The sequence below is a fragment of the Denticeps clupeoides genome, chromosome 19 (genome assembly GCF_900700375.1).
Source record: "Denticeps clupeoides chromosome 19, fDenClu1.1, whole genome shotgun sequence".
In the NCBI taxonomy this organism is placed as follows: Eukaryota; Metazoa; Chordata; class Actinopteri; order Clupeiformes; family Denticipitidae; genus Denticeps; species Denticeps clupeoides.
The window spans coordinates 16003577-16022098 of record NC_041725.1 but is presented as its reverse complement, the minus strand read 5'-3'; the positions used below and the strand labels follow the sequence as shown (position 1 = coordinate 16022098).

Here is an 18522-nt window from a genome sequence, read left to right as displayed (position 1 = left end):
ACTGCGTTTCCCATAATTCCAGTCTCGTGGACCTCAATGCACTTCACAAATATGCCTGTCTTAAATACGAAACATTCAAATAACAGATTCAAAAAATTCCAACCATAAAAGGCACTCGATGTGTGTATATATGTTAAACGCGTCATATTGTGTAAATATTGCTCAGCCAGCAGGGATTTTTTGATCCCGGTTCTGTTGCAAGAATAGCAGATTCGGTTCGGCAGTTTGTTGGACAGCTGTTACAGTTGCCAGGTTCAGGTGTTTTTTTAAATATTCCCTCTAAAATTGATGTGACTTGTGTTCTAAAGTATAATGAATCTATATTGTGTTGTCGCGATTGGTAAAATCCGGCAACTTGTATGCAATAAGTTTAACGTGAGCTTAACAAAAATAAAACAACCACAATTTCTCTCTAGATATCAACTGTTGTTTTTGTACCCGCTGATATGACGTGATTCTCCCGAGTCTCGTCGTATTCTCGCGAGACTTGGCCACGCCGGCGGCAGCGGAGCGTCTGGTCTGGAGGTGTAGCTGCGTAGCACCGCGCCGACCTTCTCACGGCCTCCGCCGACACGTTATTCGAGTACCGCCGGGAGTACGGAGAACACTGATGGTACCGTGTCGGTGTTCGGTGGAGGAGGGAACGCTGCTAGCTGGGAGATGCTAGCTGCCTGCTAACTGCGTGTAGATGTGCGGAGCGACACACCGGGTCGCGTCGAACATCCGAACCCCTCTGCAACCCGCACTGACAGCCGCGCCGGACCCGCCGCACCATGGACCCCCCGAGTCGGACGGCGGACACGTCGGACGCGCTGGACTTCACCGTGGACAACGTGGAGAAGGTGGGGAGATGATGCGTGGTTCGGTACCGTGCAGATCCGGTCCTGGATCTGGTCGGTACTTCCATCGTGAGAGAGAGCATCTGACATGGTGTAACGGTGCAAGAACTAATTAAACAATGATCGTAGCAATGAGGCATATCTGGTATGAATATAAAGAAACCGGCTGATTGCAGAGGGTTACTAGCCCACTGGTCCCGGTCCGGCGTTCCCGGTCCGGATCTGCAGTCCTCCTTCAGGGATGGGTGGAGGAGGACGGGGGGTGGCTCGTTGTTTACTTCTGATTACTCAGCAGAATAAAGCTGAGCTCATCAGGTCCTGACGAGTAAATCCGATGGAGCCCCGAAAAAAAGGAGCACATTGTGCATCCTGATGATGACCCGACCTGACCTCCTAACCTTCTAACCACTCTTGGTACTTGCTGGAGCGCCTGTGCATGTGCTGAAAAGTCGGCTTCCTGAAGCCACTTTACAACAGTTCTGTGGGTCGTTCTTCAGCCCCGTTCTGGAACTTTCCTTAAGGAAAGTTTTCATTCCATCCACAGTGCTATCAGCCTGTAACTTTGAAGGATGTATTTGTGGAAGGATTATAATGAGAAGGTAGTGGTGTCTCATGCAGAAGGACCTTTCTCCAGGATGGTGTGGCCTGCTCTGCTCTCACCTGTGGGTGAGATCTTTTCTCTCACGTCTCCTGTCCCTCTCTCCCTGTCGTTTGGGATTTTGTCTGGAGCTGCTGTCCTGCTGAATTTCATGATTTTTCATGAAGCCGGCAATGTTTGCGCTGATATTTATTTTGCTGAAGTGGCATTTCAGAAAGCTGATGTTTTTATCCAGAAGTGAGTGTGTATGTGTCCACTGTCTGTTGGTTTGTCTGTGTGTTTGCGTCTCGTTGGTCTGTGTTCGCTCCCTCTCTGTTCTCTCTCTCTCTCTCTCTCTCTCTCTCTCTCTCCATCTGTGTGTGTGTGGTTCTCTCTCTCTCTCTCTGTATGTGTTTTTTCTCTCTGTTCTCTCTCTCTCTCTCTCTCTCTCTCTCTCTCTCCATCTGTGTGTGTGTGGTTCTCTCTCTCTCTCTGTATGTGTTTTTTCTCTCTGTCCTCTCTCTCTCTCTCTCTCTCTCTCTCTCTCTCTCTCTCTCTCTCTGTATGTGTTTTCTCTCTCTCTCTCTGTGTCTCTCTGTGTATGTGTATGTGTGGAGGTCGGGCTGTTGCCAGGTGGCGTCTGTGACCAGGGCGGGGTGATGTTGGGGGAGGAGCTGAGCAGCGGTGTGATGGTGGAGTGCATTAGGGGCAAGATGGGTGGCAGATTAGGATGGGAGGGTTGGAGCCACCTGAGGTGAAGTTGATTTCTGAGTCGCCGCGCTCATCATGAGAAAGTGGCTTTCAGTGTCTGGTGTAGCACACCAGCAGGGAGAGGGATGATAGTTCGTTCATCCATCCTGCCTCCTGCAGACCTCCACTGTGGCATCACGATACATCCTGATCCACTTCAGGGTGCTGGATCTTCTCTTTGCTTCTGACAGTGATGATCTCTCACACAATAAAAAATAACCAGATCATCTGTTTGAGTAAGATAAGTGACCCACTGTGATGTTGAGTTTGCTGATTGCCACGCCATGATCAGCGCTGCATGGAGTGATTGAGGGTGAGCGTGCCTGCTCACTGTGCTCCATCACTCGTGTTCTGCTGAAAGCACAAAGCCTCGTCTCTCTGTCTGTCTGTCTGTCTATTGTTCATTGTGGGGATGGACAGCCAGGCTGTACCATCGTGTCTGGGTGACGGGACCGTTTGATTGGACAGAAGGTCTTCACACAGACAGTGGAGCAGCATCTCCAGGTCCAGAGGGCTGAATGTCCTTTTTTTTGGTCGGGTTCAGACTGGTGTATGAAGCTTCGCCAGTCGACCTGATGACCGGTTCCTCACCGGTTCCTCTGGCCCTCCTGACTCCCTCCTACAAATGATGTGTGGAGTCACTGTTCCTTTTCTACAGAGGATCTCACCATGTTTTATGTAGATTAGTCTTTTACTTTGTGTTTTAGGGGGCTGGTATTGTTTTAGACTCACCATACGCTAATTAGGTCCTCTTCATTTGTGCCCAGAATTGGTTGTCAATAGCAACTGTTGATTTGTTTTTCCTCAAGGATGACAACCACATTCCCATGTGTTGCCACACACACACACACACACACACACACACACACACACACACACAGGGTGAGCAGTCTTTAAAATGCGACGTGGCCCTTGACCCGGACTTTTATATGCTAGATTGTAATGTTCACCCAGTACCACAAGACATCCTGAAATCTAGAACGTTAATGTTCTGTTTCACCGAGGCCACTGGTGTGACCTTGTTGAATGAAATGTGTCTGAGGAGGGTGATGGTGCGGTGGAGAGTGATGAAGGAGGAGTTGAAAACTGGCTCCACCCACTCCTTTTCTACTTTACTTCCTAATTTAGTGGGAACAGATCAGAGTTCATCGGCACTTTCAAAGTTCAAACCTGCACTGGAGTGTAGAACAGGAGCCAGAGATGTGGCCGTGGCAGAAATAATGACCAATAAAACAATCAGTAAACTCGCTCGTCAAAAAAGGCTGATTTGTGGCGGCGCTACTCTGCTTTTACTCCTCGTCTCTGTTCCGTCCTCCACAGGCCCTCCACCAACTCTACTATGATCCGAACATCGAGAACAAGAACTTGGCACAGAAGTGGCTGATGCAGGCGCAGGTCTCCCCCCAGGCCTGGCAGTTCTGCTGGGCTTTGCTGAGTCCGGACAAGGTGGGTCCCATCGTGGGTCGTCCTCCAGCTGCAGCCGTGACAACCGGAGTCACCGGGATATGAAAACCTTTCCGCTGGAGCCTTGCAAACATCTGTAGTTGTGTTCTTATTACAGATCATTATTCATGCCCACTTCATCAGGCACACGTGTTCCAAACGGCGGTACGAGTTATAGTCAGAGAGATAATCCCGGTTTCATAATTATCAGAATTATTTTTACTTGAATTGATTTCTTTGCAGCAAATATCAATCAAGCCTGTGTAGGTGGAGAAAGGACACATTTTTATTTAAAAGTGAAAGTGAAGTGATTTGTCACTTGTGATGCACAGCAAACGGTGCACACAGTGAAATTCGTCCTCTGCATTTAACCCATCACCCTGAGTGAGCAGTGGGCAGCCATGACAGGCGCCCGGGGAGCAGTGTGTGGGGACGGCGCTTTGCTCGGTGGCACCTCAGTGGCACCTTGGCGGATCGGGATTCGAACCGGCAACCTTCTGATTACGGGGCCGCTTCCTTAACCGCTAGGCCGCCACTGCCCGAGACGTGAGGACCATGTTCCTGTAGGAAAGCAGCATCATCCTGCCAATAACGATATGCAAGCACTGGTGACCAACAGAAACAGTAATGTCCCATCGCACTCTAAATTCCACGTTCCTCCCTCAGGTCCCGGAGATTCAGTACTTCGGTGCCTCTGCGCTGCACACGAAGATTTCCCGGTACTGGGGCGACATCCCCACCGAACAGTACGACTCTCTGAAGTCGCAGCTCTTCGCTCAGATCGCCCGCTTCGCCTCCGGCTCCAAGATCGTGCTGACGCGACTGTGCGTGGCGCTGGCCTCCCTGGCGCTCAACATGATGCCAGAGGCCTGGCCGGGCGCGGTGACCGAGATGGTGCGCGTGTTCCAGGAGGAGGGCGGCGGGGTGGACGGGCGCGCCCGCTGCCTGGCGCTGCTGGAGCTGCTGACCGTCCTGCCGGAGGAGTTCCAGACCAGCCGGCTGCCGCAGTACCGCAAGGGGCAGGTGCGCGGGGCGCTGGGAAGCGAGTGGGTGGCCGTCAGCCCGCTGCTCCAGCAGCTCCTGCGCCAGGCGGACTCGCCGGGCCTGGTCAAGGCGCGCGTCCTCAAGTGCCTGTCCAGCTGGGTGCTCCTGGATGTGCCACTGAACGAGAGCGAGGGCCTGGTGGAGGACTGCTTCACCGCGCTGGGAGACCCCGAGCTCTTTGATGCTGCAGTGGAGGCCATTGTCAACGCCATCTCCCAGCCAGACTCGCAGAGGTCAGTTTTGTCACGTCGTTATTCTTACACACACACACACACACACACACACACACACACATTCTTACAGGACACATTATCTGGTAGGAGATGGAGAGGGGAGGTGAGGTCAGAACTGTGAGGAGCAGAGAGAGAGAGAGAGACAGACAGACAGAGCGAGCGAGACAGTCCGCCTCTACGTGAAGGTGATCTGATGATGTAGAGATCGAGCGAGGGAGGGGCTGGAAGCTGAGGAAGGAAGCAGAGTGTCGGGGGCATTTCAAGGCTCACCGGCGTTTCCATGGAGACGGTGCTAGGGAACGATGTCTTACGCTCTGGTTGGTACAGACATGGGCATTTATTCCCCCTCCCCCTTTAGTGTGTGCGTGCGTGCGTGCGTTTTCTTATGTTGCTCGTTTGTGTTTGTGTGTTGTGCGTGTGTGATTGTGTTTTCTTGTGTATGCAACAAAACCCGTTCCATCTGAATTTCACTGAATTTGTATTTAAATATTTGTACTGATTATTTTTTTTTTGTATTGAAATGTCTACATTTGTGCTGTAAATAATTTCAATGTATAAATTCACAGGCAACTTGTTTCAATACAAAAATCTTTGAAATTCAAGGGCTAATAAAAGAAAGAAAAAGAAAAAAAAGTTTTTCTTCCAAGTTCAAGTTTCTTCCAAACTCATTGAGTCATACTGCTTGTGATTTTGGTTTATACAAAAAAAAAAAGCAGTTGTGTTTTGCTCTGCATTGTCATTGTATATCAGCCATGTCAGAATTAAGAATTAAATCCAATCAGGGTTTTAGTCACATGATGCTTTCTGTTTACTTTTGATTTCTGCTTCCTGTGTTACCTCCATCAGGGCCACAGTGGTGCTTTGTGTGTCTGCGGGTGTTTGACTATGTGTGTGTGTGTGTGTGTGTGTGTGTCTATACTCTTCTCTCCCTCTCTGTGTTCTTCTTCTACAGTGGTGTGAGGTCACGGTCAGGTCATGTACAGACATGTTGCTCTGAGTTAAAGCCACTCAATAAAATGCATCCTCATCAGTAATGTTACATTTACATCTACATAGTGCCTTACTATCACTGGTTACAGGGACAGTCCCCCCTGGAGACACTCAGGGTTAAGTGTCTTGGTCACGGACACAATGGTAGTAAGTGGGGTTTGAACCTGGGTCTTTTTGATCTTCTCGTTCATAAGCGAGTGTCTCACACACTAGGCTACTACCAGTATACTAAAGTTCCATTTAGCATGGAGTAATATGGCCAGATGAGGTCTAAATCCAGACAATCGGGTTATTTTTATAGAGGTATAATTTTGTTCATAAGTAAATAATTTATGGTTCATAAGTAAAGAAAATGAAATGTAATGCTAAAACGATATATCAGACTTGTTTAAATAGGTTTTAAACGGTTAAAGCTATCATAAAAGATTTTTTTATGCCAGCTGTGTGATGTTAGACTCTCTCTACAGAGTCCCATGGTGCATGGTTGTTAAATCCTAATGGCGCTTGCCTTCTTATTTTCCAGCAGAGGGGGTGTCGTGCCATGGTACGTTGTTACACCACTGTTTTCTAAGACATTTTCCATAAAACCACATTCTTACCACTCCAGACAATTAATATTTAATTTATCTGGTATGAAAATATCTCCATAAAATGGTTAAATTGTTATAATCAGTTTTGACAATATTGATAATTTTAAAGGGAAGATAATTGCAGAAGATTTTGAATTGAAGCTTCTGAATCGCACAGATCTGATATGAACGTTCCTATGATTAGGTTTGTTTGTCATTTCTTCTCACCCCTCCGCTCTCTCGCTGTTTAAACACATCATGTCAAGTCATTGGGGACCATGCCATTGGTCCAATTGCTTCTTGTTGCCAGGCAACAGATATCCTGTCTGTGTAATTACTGATTTGGTGGGTAATTGGCTGTGTTGGGGCTGCTGTCTGTGATGTTCAGTGTGAGGGTGCGTGAGGTTCTCAATGCTCCGCCCCGCAGACAGGAAACGTGACTAAGAAAGACAAAGGGAAGGGGAGGGATGGTGGGGCCCCGCCCAGCTGAAGATGTCCACCTCCAGCTAGTCTGGACTGCAGCTGATGACTCGAGGAACATCAGCCAGCAGCCCGTCTTTCTGCCAGTAACAAATTGTACATCACATATGAACACTGATAAAATGTATTTACATTTACAGCATTTACCAGACGCCCTTATCCAGAGCGACTTACAATCAGTAGTTACAGGGACAGTACCCCCCTGGAGCTGTTAAATGTCTTGCTCAGGGACACAATGGTAGTAAGTGGGTTCAAAGGTTAATTTAGGCTACTACCACCCACTATTCAGCAAAACAAGTGGTAGAAAAAGTTATTGCATGGTTTATTTACAATATGAAATAGAGTATAATATAACTATAACACATATTATAACACATCCTGAAGATAGGGTTGGTAGTAGCCTAGTGGGTAACACACTCGCCTATGAACCAGAAGACTCAGGTTCAAATCCCACTTACTACCATTGTGTCCCTGAGCAAGACACTTAACCCTGAGCGTCTCCAGGGGGGGACTGTCCCTGTAATTACTGATTGTAAGTCGCTCTGGATAAGGGCGTCTGATAAATGCTGTAAATGTAAATGAATATTTCCTCTATTAAAGTTGTGACATTGTTATCTGATGCATGATTTGTTACATTGTACTAATGTTGTTCTTCTAAATGTTAGTTCTTCTTAATTATTAAAATTATTATTATTTAAACTATACAGCCTTCAGCTGCATCCACAGCTCTTGGTTTTAGTCCTATCAGTTTAAAAGGCAGCACTGGTCTTAATTTGGGTTAAAGTGAGATTAACATTTTTTATCTAGTGAATTGTGCAGCTCTAGTCTGGTCTTCAGGGTTCTTCTCTGTATTTTTAGCTGCATGGACTGGTCAGGCCTGATTGATTAATCTGAACTCCAGGTAGGTTGGCATGCAGGCTGCGCAGGCAGGTGGCGTCAGAAGCAGCGATGGAGGAAGAAGCCAAAGCTGATTGTAGAAGTGCTTTTAAAGCGCAGAGCGCCACAGTCATCCTCAATAATTCATCGGCCGAGAACAGGAAGCAGCTCTCTTGCCTGCTGACCTCCACCCATTATCAAATAATTAAATTATGATGAGTGTTCACCTCAAGTCCACCACACCAGCGTCACGATGAGAGCCAGCAGGAAGAAACGCTGGTATTCCAGTTCTGGGTGTGTGTATTTTTAGACCTCTTGATCTCCAGGAAGAGAGGGAATCTGCATCATTTGGTTATAAATTCATTTGTTCAGTAATAAACCATTATGTGGTTAGGTGGGAAGGTTTTTAAGTTCACCACTGTCTGATAATATTCTGTATAATTCTGTACTGTGACCTTGGTGATGCTTTGGAGTGCATTCAGTGCTTATTGGCGAAGGTATAGCATGTTGCCTTGACTTCTGTAGTCCTAGCAGGGTCTTGGCAGACCATGCATACCCAGAAAATAACAGTTGGGCAGCTCGATACAGATTAACCAGAAATCTTTTCATGACAGCATCTACATGTGTAGGTTCACTAAGCAAAAACCCATCTTCTGAGACTGGCTTTATATTTGTACAAGTGAGCAATAAAGGTCTGGGTGGAGAATATTGGTGGCCAGCCCTATGAGGGATGTTCGGGGACAAATCAATTGTTTGGAAAAATTGGGAAAACGGGACCACAATTCCTGAATTCTTTATTAATGAAGCTTGCTGCATTAATTCAAATGAACAAGTAGACTTGAGCCTTATAATTAACTGATTCAGTGAAGCCTTTCTCATTTCTTAAACAACAATCTATTGGCTGTCAGGAGACACAGAATAGATATCATCAAGCAAAAAAGGGAGATGAGTGAAATGACTAAAACTGTCTTAGACACATTATTAACCTGGGAGAGAGTAGAACCATCATGTCCAACCATTCAGGTTGGGCTGTGCTTGGTTGTGTGGTTTGGTTTGTCTGCACTGGGCTGGGAAGGGCTGTGATTTTCAGGGTTTTGTTTGGCTTGGTTGGGCTGTGCTGTGTTGGGTTTGGTTTGGATTGACTGTGCTGGGTTTGGTTTGGTTGGACTATGTCATATTGGGTCTAGTTTGGTTTGGTTTGAACTGTGCTGTGTTTTGTTTTGGCTAGGCTGTGCTGGGCTATGTTGGGTTTGGATGGGCTGTGCTGGGTTTGGTTTGGCTGGGTTGTGTCATGTTGGGTTTGGTTTGGGCTATACTGTGTGGATCTGGGATTGTTTTGGCTGGGCTTGGCTTTGCTGGGTCGGGTTTGGCTGGGCAGTGCTGTGCTGTGCTGGGTTTTGGTTTGGCTGGACTGGGCTGTATTGGGTTTGGTCTGGTTTGGCTGTGCTGTGCTGTTCTGGGTTTGGTTGGGCTGTCATGTACTGTGTTGGGTAGCAGGTATTTTGATGGGTGTCTGACGAAGATCTCTGTTTAGGTCCAGTTTCGATTGACTCACCCAGTGCTGAATCTAGGGTGTGTGGAGGAGGTGAGAGGAACAGAAGTCTAGGGAGATGAATGTCACCTCAAAAAGCAACATAGATAAGCGCCAGGAGTCTAACTTGTGCACAGCAGTGGTGTGTGTGTTTGTGAGGAAGGAGGGAGTTGATATGAAGCATACTTTGACAAAGATTCAGGATGCCTACTGCAGATATATGTTTTTGTGGGTTGCAGGTACGTCAACACCTTGCTGAAGCTGGTGCCCCAGGTGTTGCAGCTGCAGGAGCAGCTGCGTGAGGCGGTCCAAAATGGAGACATGGAAACATCACACGGGATCTGCCGCATTGCCATTGCCCTGGGAGAAAACCACTCAAGGTAGCACAGCACCAAGAACACGGCGTCACAAAAGTGAATTATTGATTTGCATAATGTGGTGAACACTAATGGGTCCGTCCTGCTTCTCAGCATATCTGCTGACATGGCGGATTCAGAATTATTGATTGTTTAGCTTGAGTGCCGCCGCATGGCCTGTGTTCACATTCTGCTGCTAACAGCCACAGCAGCGGGAACGGATTCAGCTGCCGTTATTCTCTTCGGTCTAATTATTGGCCGGGGTGTTAACTACATCCACCAATCAGATGCAACATTAAACCCACCTGGGTAAATGGGGTAAGAGCTTCAGACTCACCAGTAAAGCCAGTATTATTTAGAAACCTTCAAAACCTCCCTTTCCTTTCAGCTTTTAAAGCTACACATCACAAACATGTTTAACTAGTGACCATCACAGCCAGTGTATTTTACTTGGGTTAATCACTCAAATAGATTTTTTTTTGTTCTGTTTTTGTGCGTGCCTGCGTGTGTGTGTGCGCACACTCTGCAGGGCTCTCCTGGAGCAGGTGGAGCACTGGCAGGGTTTCCTGGCTCTGGTGAACATGATCATGTTCTGCACAGGCATCCCTGGGCACTACCCAGTCAACGAGACCACCAGCTCCCTCACACTCACCTTCTGGTACACACTGCAGGTGGGTTCCAGCATTATGCCACACACACACCGTTCAAAGACTGCAGGTCTTTTTGGTCTGACCAGTTACATTTTTGACTTATATTAAAGAGACTCTTACTTGCTTTTATTCAGGAGCTGTGTTTATGGTTATCGGAGGCTGTGTGTATGTGCACGTGTGTGCGTACATGCACACATTAAAAATAGCCTGACCTTTAGTGCAGCAATAATAGAAAGACTGTCAGGCTGCCAGTGGACTGCAGTGCCGCCTGTCACACTTCATCACGCCCATACTTGTGTGTGTGACCTTATGATAAATGTCCTTGTGAGTGTGTGTGTGTGTGTGTGTGTGTGTGTGTGTGTGTGTGTGTGTGTGTGTGTGTGTGTGTATTGCGTGTACAGTGAACTAATGGATAGGGTGATAGATAAATAGATAATATTCTATACAAGTACATCGAGATAACGTTTGGAATAAATCTGCAGATGCACATTTAAACTAGGGTTAAATAAATAAATAAATAAATAAATAAATGTAAAAATTAAAGAAGATACAAGTCTAGAATATTTACAATTTAAAGTGGGTTAAAATGCAGGTAAGATTATGGTTGAGCAAAAAAATGTAAAGAGGTGTGATATTGCACTCATTGCAATTCAAACAATTATTACACTGCAAATACCCCCTGGTGACCCTTTCCTCCGCTTTCTTTTCCCCCAGGTGTGGTTATTAGATTGTGGTATGAAATGGTTCTCATGCCCTGTTATTCAGGTTCTACGTACTGTGCATATCTAACGTGTGTGTGTGTGTGTGTGTGTGTGTGTGTGTGTGTGTGTATACGTACTCCCACCTGCTGCAGGATGACATCATGTCGTTTGAGGCGGAGAAGCAGGCCGTGTACCTGCAGGTGTACAGGCCGGTGTATTTCCAGCTGGTGGACGTGCTGCTCCACAAAGCCCAGTTTCCTGCAGATGAGGAATATGCATCCTGGTCATCAGATGAGAAGGAGCAGTTTAGGATCTACAGGTTTGTGTGTGTGTGTGTGTCCCTGCCCTGAAAATAGGTTATTAGTAAAATGTTGATATCTAGTAGTCATCATGTATGTTTTATTTTATGTTTTTATCTTATGACCGAAGTTTGTGCGTGTTTGTGTGTGTGTGTAAAACCCTTCTCCTGGTTCAGGGTGGATATCTCTGACACCTTGATGTACGTGTATGAGATGTTGGGAGCGGAGCTTCTCAGTAACCTGTATGATAAACTGGGCAGGCTTTTGACCAGTTCAGATCAGTCCACGTCCTGGCAGGTCGGTGATCACACAAGATATCCATACAAAGTTCATAAGTGTAATTACGATAATATATATATATATATATATATATTACATAATATATAAAATATTGATTTTGTTGCAGCATACAGAGGCATTGTTGTATGGGTTCCAGTCCATTGCGGAGACGATTGACGTAAACTACTCTGATGTTATTCCTGGCCTGATTGGCCTCATTCCACGCATCAGCATCACCAATGTACAGCTGGCCGATACAGTCATGTTCACCATAGGTACAGCTAAAATCACATATAATAAATGATAAGTAAACATCACCACATCCCTTTAACAGAATATATACACTACAGGCCAAAAGTTTGGACACACCCTCTCAATGTGTGTTCTTTATTTTCATGACAATTTACATTGGTAGATTCTCACTGAAGGCATCAAAACTATGAATGAACACATGTGGAGTTATGTACTTAACAGAAAAAGGTGAAATAACTGAAAACATGTTTTATATTCTAGTTTCTTCAAAATAGCCGCCCTTTGGAGGAGGCCAAAGGTGGAGGCCAGGTCTACACTTTTTATTAAGTACATAACTCCACATGTGTTCATTCATAGTTTTGATGCCTTCAGTGAGAATCTACCAACGTAAATGGTCATGAAAATAAAGAAAACACAGTGAATGAGAAGGTGTGTCCAAACTTTTGGCCTGTACTGTACGTTATGTTCTTTTGTTCTATTTCAGTGTATGAATCTTTATATTCATTTCATACTTCAATTTATGATACCAGTTTCCGTGTTCTCATAGTGAACGTATAAATTCTGTCTCTGTGCAGGTGCCCTTGCCGAGTGGCTGGCTGATCATCCGGTCATGTTGAGCAGTGTACTGCCACTGGTCCTGCAGGCACTGGGGAACCCTGACCTGTCCATCTCCAGCGTGTCCACCCTGAAGAAGATCTGCCGCGAGTGTAAATACGACCTTCCACCGTACGCCACCAACATTGTGGCGGTTTCCCAGGTGCATCCCTCCCACCCACACCTACATTTACATCTATAGCATTTACCAGATGCCCTTATCCAGAGGGCCTTACAATCAGTAGTTACATGGACAGTCCCCCTGGAGGCATTCGGGGTTAAGTGTCCTGCTCAGAGACACAATGGTAGTAAGTGGGGTTTGAACCTGGGACTTTGTGGTCTTCTGGCATTTAAGTGATTGCCTAACCCAATAGGCCACTGCCACATCTGACCTGGACTAGCTCAGCTAACGGCATTGTCTGCTTTTTGAAAAGATGGATGAATTGGATCATTAATGAACATTGTAGTGTCTTACTGTAGCTTTTTTGTCTCTCTCTCTTCATACAGGAAGTGCTGATTAAACAGATCCATAAGGTTGGTTCATGTTCTTCTACTCTGATTAGTTTTTGTAATACCGTCCTAAGCAGGGATTAAATTAAATGTACTGCACACTCCGTATTATAAAGGGTGGGGTTTCAATGAATTATTATACTTCAGTTTATCATATGTTTGATTAATAAAATTGATATAGCCTCTTAACAATCCATTAGGCACACTGTTTGGGCAGTGGTGGCCTGGTGGTTAAAGAAGCAGCCCTGTAATCAGAAGTTTGCTGGTTCGAATCGCGATCCGCCATGTACCACTGAGGTGCCACTGAGCAAAGCACCGTCCCCACACACTGCTCCCCGGGCGCCTGTCATGGCTGCCCACTGCTCACCAAGGGTGATGGTTAAATACAGAAGACACATTTGGTTTTGTCACCATGTGCTGGGTTTCACTATGGCAATCACTTTCATTTTCTTTCCACTTTCATTAGTTCACATTAGCTGCTGCTCTGGATTTAATTGGTTGTAGTAATAATTGTCGTTGGTTTTATTAGGTTTATATTAGGCTATTGATTTTAGTCTGTTTCTCCTCAGACCAGTCAGTGCATGTGGCTGATGCAGGCTCTGGGCTTCCTACTGTCCGCGCTGCCAGTGGAGGAAATACTGAGGAATCTTCATTCACTGATCACCCCCTACATCCAGCAGCTGGAGAAGCTGTCTGAGGAGACGGTAAATCTCTCATTGTGGTCCCAGAATCAACCTTCTCCTTCTGTCATGGGAGGAGCCTCGACCTGTCGGGCTGGTCTGTTTCGGTCTCCCTTCGGTCTTGTAGCAAACACTCTAGTCTTTTTAATCCTGCGCAACAGCGCCACCTTGTGAGATGAGCGGAGCATCTTCATCCTGAGCTGCACACAGAACAGGTTTTAGAGGAAATTCCAGTCCTTTAGAAGTGTGTTTCTCTTACAGATGACTTTTCTAGTGGTGAGTCCATGAGTAAATTGTGATGTTTGCTCTTCCTCTGTCCTCAGCCCAACCCCTCTAACAAACTGGCCATCATCCACATACTGGGTCTCCTGTCCAACCTCTTCACAACGCTGGACATCACCAAGCAGGATGAAGAGTCTGGAGATAACCAGCCACCTGTCAAGTCTGCCCCACCCCAGACAGGCCCCAACCCCGTGAGCTGCTTCATGTACCTGCAGAAAACAACACATAAAATAGAAAAACGACATGAGATCTTATCGTTAAACTGTCACCGCCCTCTTGACTCAGACCGGGTGAGATGATTGGCTGTTGGCCATGACTGTGTTTTAGGTGGTTGTGGTGCTGCAACAGGTCTTCGCTCTAATCCAGAATGTGCTCAGCAAGTGGCTGAATGATTCACAGGTGGTGGAGGTGAGAGAGTGGAACAACATACATAGTACAAACACACACCCACCCCATATCACCCTCTCACTCTCTCCCTTGCGCTCTCTCTCTCTATCTCAGGCTGTGTGTGCGATCTTTGAAAAGTCGGTAAAAACCCTCCTTCATGAATTTGCGCCTATGGTGTCTCAGCTCAGTGAGATGCTGGGTCAGATGTACAGCACCATCCCTCAGGCATCAGCACTGGACCTGACACGCCAGGTACAGACCGACACCTACACACTCAGGTGCACACACATACAGAAAGGCACACTCACACAATCACTTTGTGTTTTGTCTGCCAGATGGTTCATATATTTGCCAGTGAGACGGACCACTTCCCACCAATCAGAGCGCTGTTTGAACTGGTCACGTCAGTCACACTGTCCATCTTCCAGCAAGGTAAGGCCATGTGGTGGAGGTGACCTGCATCCCTGAGCAACAGCATCTTCTGCTTCAGCTCCTAACACTGTTCTAGAAGTGTTCAACACACATTGCTTCAGGTCACCTGATCCAGCAGGACTGGTCCAATCAGGTTTCTGACACACTACGACCTGCACATACACCATGCCTGGCCCAGTCTGAGATTCTGATGGTCTATCACAGCTTTAATTACAGCTCCTAAAATCTGTTATTCTGAATCATGCAGGTAAAACAGCACACAAATGCTCTCACACGGTCTCACACATTCTCAAACACACACATACACACGGTCACACACTGCTGCTGATCCTGGTCTCCAGTAAACCCTCAGGGGGTGTCGTGTATCTGATTTTGTGCAGATTTGTTAAAAATTACTTCTTAATATTTGTATTATTATTACTCTTATTCCTGTCATCATTATAATCATGATTATCTCTGGTATGAGGGGTGGCTCTACTGAGTTGCCGTGGGAACTGAGCACTGGTCAGCGTGTTCTTGGCTGGATAGTTTGACTGGTGATTATGATGATGATGATGAATGGTAAAAAGGTTCTAGTAGCGAATCGGTCGTCACAGTAACAGGTGCCTCCTGGGTTCCCACCTCAAGCCCACTTTGGTTTTGTTAGGTTTGTTCTTTTTCTCTCCTTATTTCTTTTTTGGTTTTTCCCTTTGATTCCCCCTCCAGACTGTGTTTGTCTCTTTTCCATTTGGACTTTTTTCCGAGACGTTCCTGAGAGCCCCTCCCCCGTCCCCAGACCTGTTTCTCACGTGTAAAATTATTTCAGCAGTGATATTGTTTCTGTTAACTTTCTTTTCCACATGACTGTTGAATCTGTTTGGTTGCTGTTTGTATATATTCTTCTTATTATTCTTATTCTTATTTCTTAAGTTTCATCTTTATTATATTTTAGGGCCCAGGGATCATCCTGATATTGTTGATTCATTTATGCAACTCCAAGCTCAGGTGTGTTTTTGGTTTCTTATTTCATTCACTTTGGGTTTCTCTCTCTTTCACTCTTTTTCTCTCTCTCTCTCTCTGTCTCTCACCCCTCCTCATCCTCTTCTCTTTTCCTCTCCTCATCACAACTGGGCAGTGGAATACACTGAAAGGGGTTTATTGAAGGAAGGATGAGGTCCCTCCTCTCCTACAATATTCAGGGTTCTAACTGGTCCACACACACACACACACACACACACACACACACACACATATTGTGGTCTGAGTATGATGATGATGATAATGTATGCAGCTTCATCTTGGCACTCGTCATATTCACAGAATTACATTTGCATTGTAATGGAGGCAGGGCTGAGAGCTCGTCCTGAAAACTTCTCTCTATAAAGACATAATCTTAACGTGCGTCATTAATATTCACATATTAGACCTTTATACTTCACTGTACGTCATGTGATTCATCCTCCACAGCAGCAGCATCCTGGGAACGTTGTTCTGTTCTGATTGGGAATTCTCAGTATTCCACAGACAATGTTAGAATTCCTGACCCCTTCATTCCACATGACATTACAGCCCAAGGCCTAAATTAATTAATGTCTCGGTGAATTAATTAATTCTAGTCAATTAGCTCAATTTGGGTTTGATTTTTCTCCATTCAGCTCTGAGTTCTGCTGCTCTGATCTTCACCTCTCTGATCCTCTTCCTCTCATCTTCTACACGTTCCTCAGACCTTTCTGTTTCAGACAGTAGAGAACCTGTCCAGAGCGTCATGCTTTAGTTCCTCTTAAATTTCACAATTTGGTTTCTGCTGTTTGTTTCTTACCTGATCAGTTTGTACCTGGTTTAATTTTTTTCGGTTGAGAGTTTAGTGATGCAGGTTGAAGGGGGGATGCGGGGGTCCGGGTTCGGGTTCGGGGGGGGTCATGGGAACCCTGATCAACCCACATGTCTGCTTTGTAGGCCCTCAAACGGAAGCCTGATTTGTTCTTGTCTGAGAATCTTGATGTGAAAGCAGTTTTCCACTGTGGTATGTAACACACACACACACACTGGAAATATCTGCAGGATTTTTGGACGTTCTGTGACTTGGTCTCTCGTTGATTGTTCAGGAGTTTTATCACTGAAATTCCCAGAGGCTCCAACAGTCAAGTCCACCTGTCTCTTCTTCGTGAGTGTAGCGTATTGATTATTAATCCTGTGCTGCCCCATAATTATTATTAAAACAATATTTTCATAAATTGATGAGATCCAGAAATGTTTTCTCACTTCTGGTTGTAACGATCTCCAGACGGAGCTCCTTCCGCACTGTGCGGACGTCCCCCCAGTGGCTCAGGTGGTTCAGGAGGACGGGAAGCTCCTCCTACAGGCAGTACTGGAGGTCGGCACCACCAGCACCACCCCACACGTGTTGAATGAATGGAGATTCGTGCGACTGTGTAGTCATGTGTAATGTGTGTCTCCAGGCCATCGGAGGCCAGTCATCCCGCAGCGTGATGGACCAGTTCGCCGAGGTGCTCTTCTCACTGAACAAACACTGTTTCAGCCTGTTGACCGTCTGGCTGAAGGAGGCGCTGCAGTCGCCCGGGTTCCCCTCCACGCGAGTCTCAGAGGAGCAGAAAGACACGTTCAGTCAGCAGGTTCTTCGGTACGATTCGCTCACACACACACACACACACACACGCTCATACAAGAACGTACATGCATGAATAATGTGTGTGTATGTGTGTTGTCAGGGAGCGGGTGAATAAGCGGCGAGTGAAGGACATTGTGAAGGAGTTCACCCTGATGTGTCGAGGTCTGCATGGTACGGAGTACGCAGCCGACTACTGAGCCACACTGGACTCTCATTGGCCTTCGCGGTCAAGTCTCCGCCCACTCCTCCTGTCTCTCTCGTCATCCGTCGTCGGTTTAACTCTTTATAGAAAATACTGTATACACGTATTATAACTTATACAGGCATATATGAATATATATGATTAATATACAGAGTGTGATTGTTCTGCTGCTGATGCGGACAGACGGAGCTTCACCTGTATATGTATCTATTATGTCACCAAGATGGATCATCTGTAATATCTGCACACACCCTGATCTTATTCTGACACATTGTTGTGCACTTTGTCAACGTGAATTAGGGTTTTTTATTATTTTTTTAATAAAAGGTTAGCGGCCACTTGGACGCTTGGTGTTGGATTATTGCAGGATGAACAGGTGACAAGGAAATAGAATGAACTTTTTAATTTTTTTTTCCCCGATCCGATCGGTCCGGTTATGACGTTAACACGATAGGTTGATGTGTGTGAGAAAGGAAAGAGAAACACACGTCCTTGTCTGAATTCTTCAGTGCACTTATTTAGGACTCGACCACGGCTGTTCCCGCCTCCTGCCCACCCAGCATGCCCTGAGTGTCGCCCGCGTCAGTGCCCAGTCGGTGCCTGCAGACATGTAGCATGTGTGTTTTTTGGGTGGGGTGGTTGTTCATTGTTGAACATGAGCAGAAGAAAGCATTGAATCTGGGTGGGGTGGGGTGAAATGTATATTCCTTTTTTGTACTTGTTTTAATTTATTAAATATATCTATAATAGCACTGTGTGACTGAAATGTTGAATTAATGAAATCATTCCATTCATACTTTGAAACTTAAAATAAAAATATTTTGTAATACAGTATGAAACCATTTCCATCTGAAATATTAATATAAAGTAGATATTATGGAAATGTGTGTATGCAGGATTGAATGAACAGGGTTAATTTTGTAAGGAAAATTGATTAATTTTAAGAATAATGGAAGAA

General features: G+C 45.8%; 1 protein-coding gene across 2 annotated transcripts; it reads left to right on the top strand.

Annotated features, from left to right (window-relative positions):
• The first annotated feature begins 492 nt into the window (after positions 1-492).
• ipo13b (importin 13b) lies at positions 493-18316 on the top strand. 2 transcript variants are annotated; one of them, XM_028963139.1, is made up of 21 exons: positions 493-842; positions 3487-3612; positions 4276-4886; positions 9572-9712; positions 10218-10359; positions 11192-11358; positions 11515-11635; positions 11745-11892; positions 12445-12626; positions 12971-12997; positions 13543-13677; positions 13977-14126; positions 14263-14343; positions 14437-14574; positions 14658-14754; positions 15686-15738; positions 16690-16756; positions 16839-16897; positions 17018-17107; positions 17193-17374; positions 17463-18316. In XM_028963139.1, the coding sequence occupies exons 1-21, from the start codon at positions 774-776 to the stop codon at positions 17557-17559; spliced, it is 2883 nt and encodes a 960-aa protein (XP_028818972.1). In that variant the 5' UTR covers positions 493-773; the 3' UTR covers positions 17560-18316. The 2 variants fall into 2 exon arrangements, 1 of the variants encoding a protein (XP_028818972.1); XR_003743256.1 differs by lacking the exons at positions 15686-15738; positions 17193-17374; positions 17463-18316 and having other exon boundaries at positions 17018-17097.
• Positions 18317-18522: the final 206 nt, after the last annotated feature.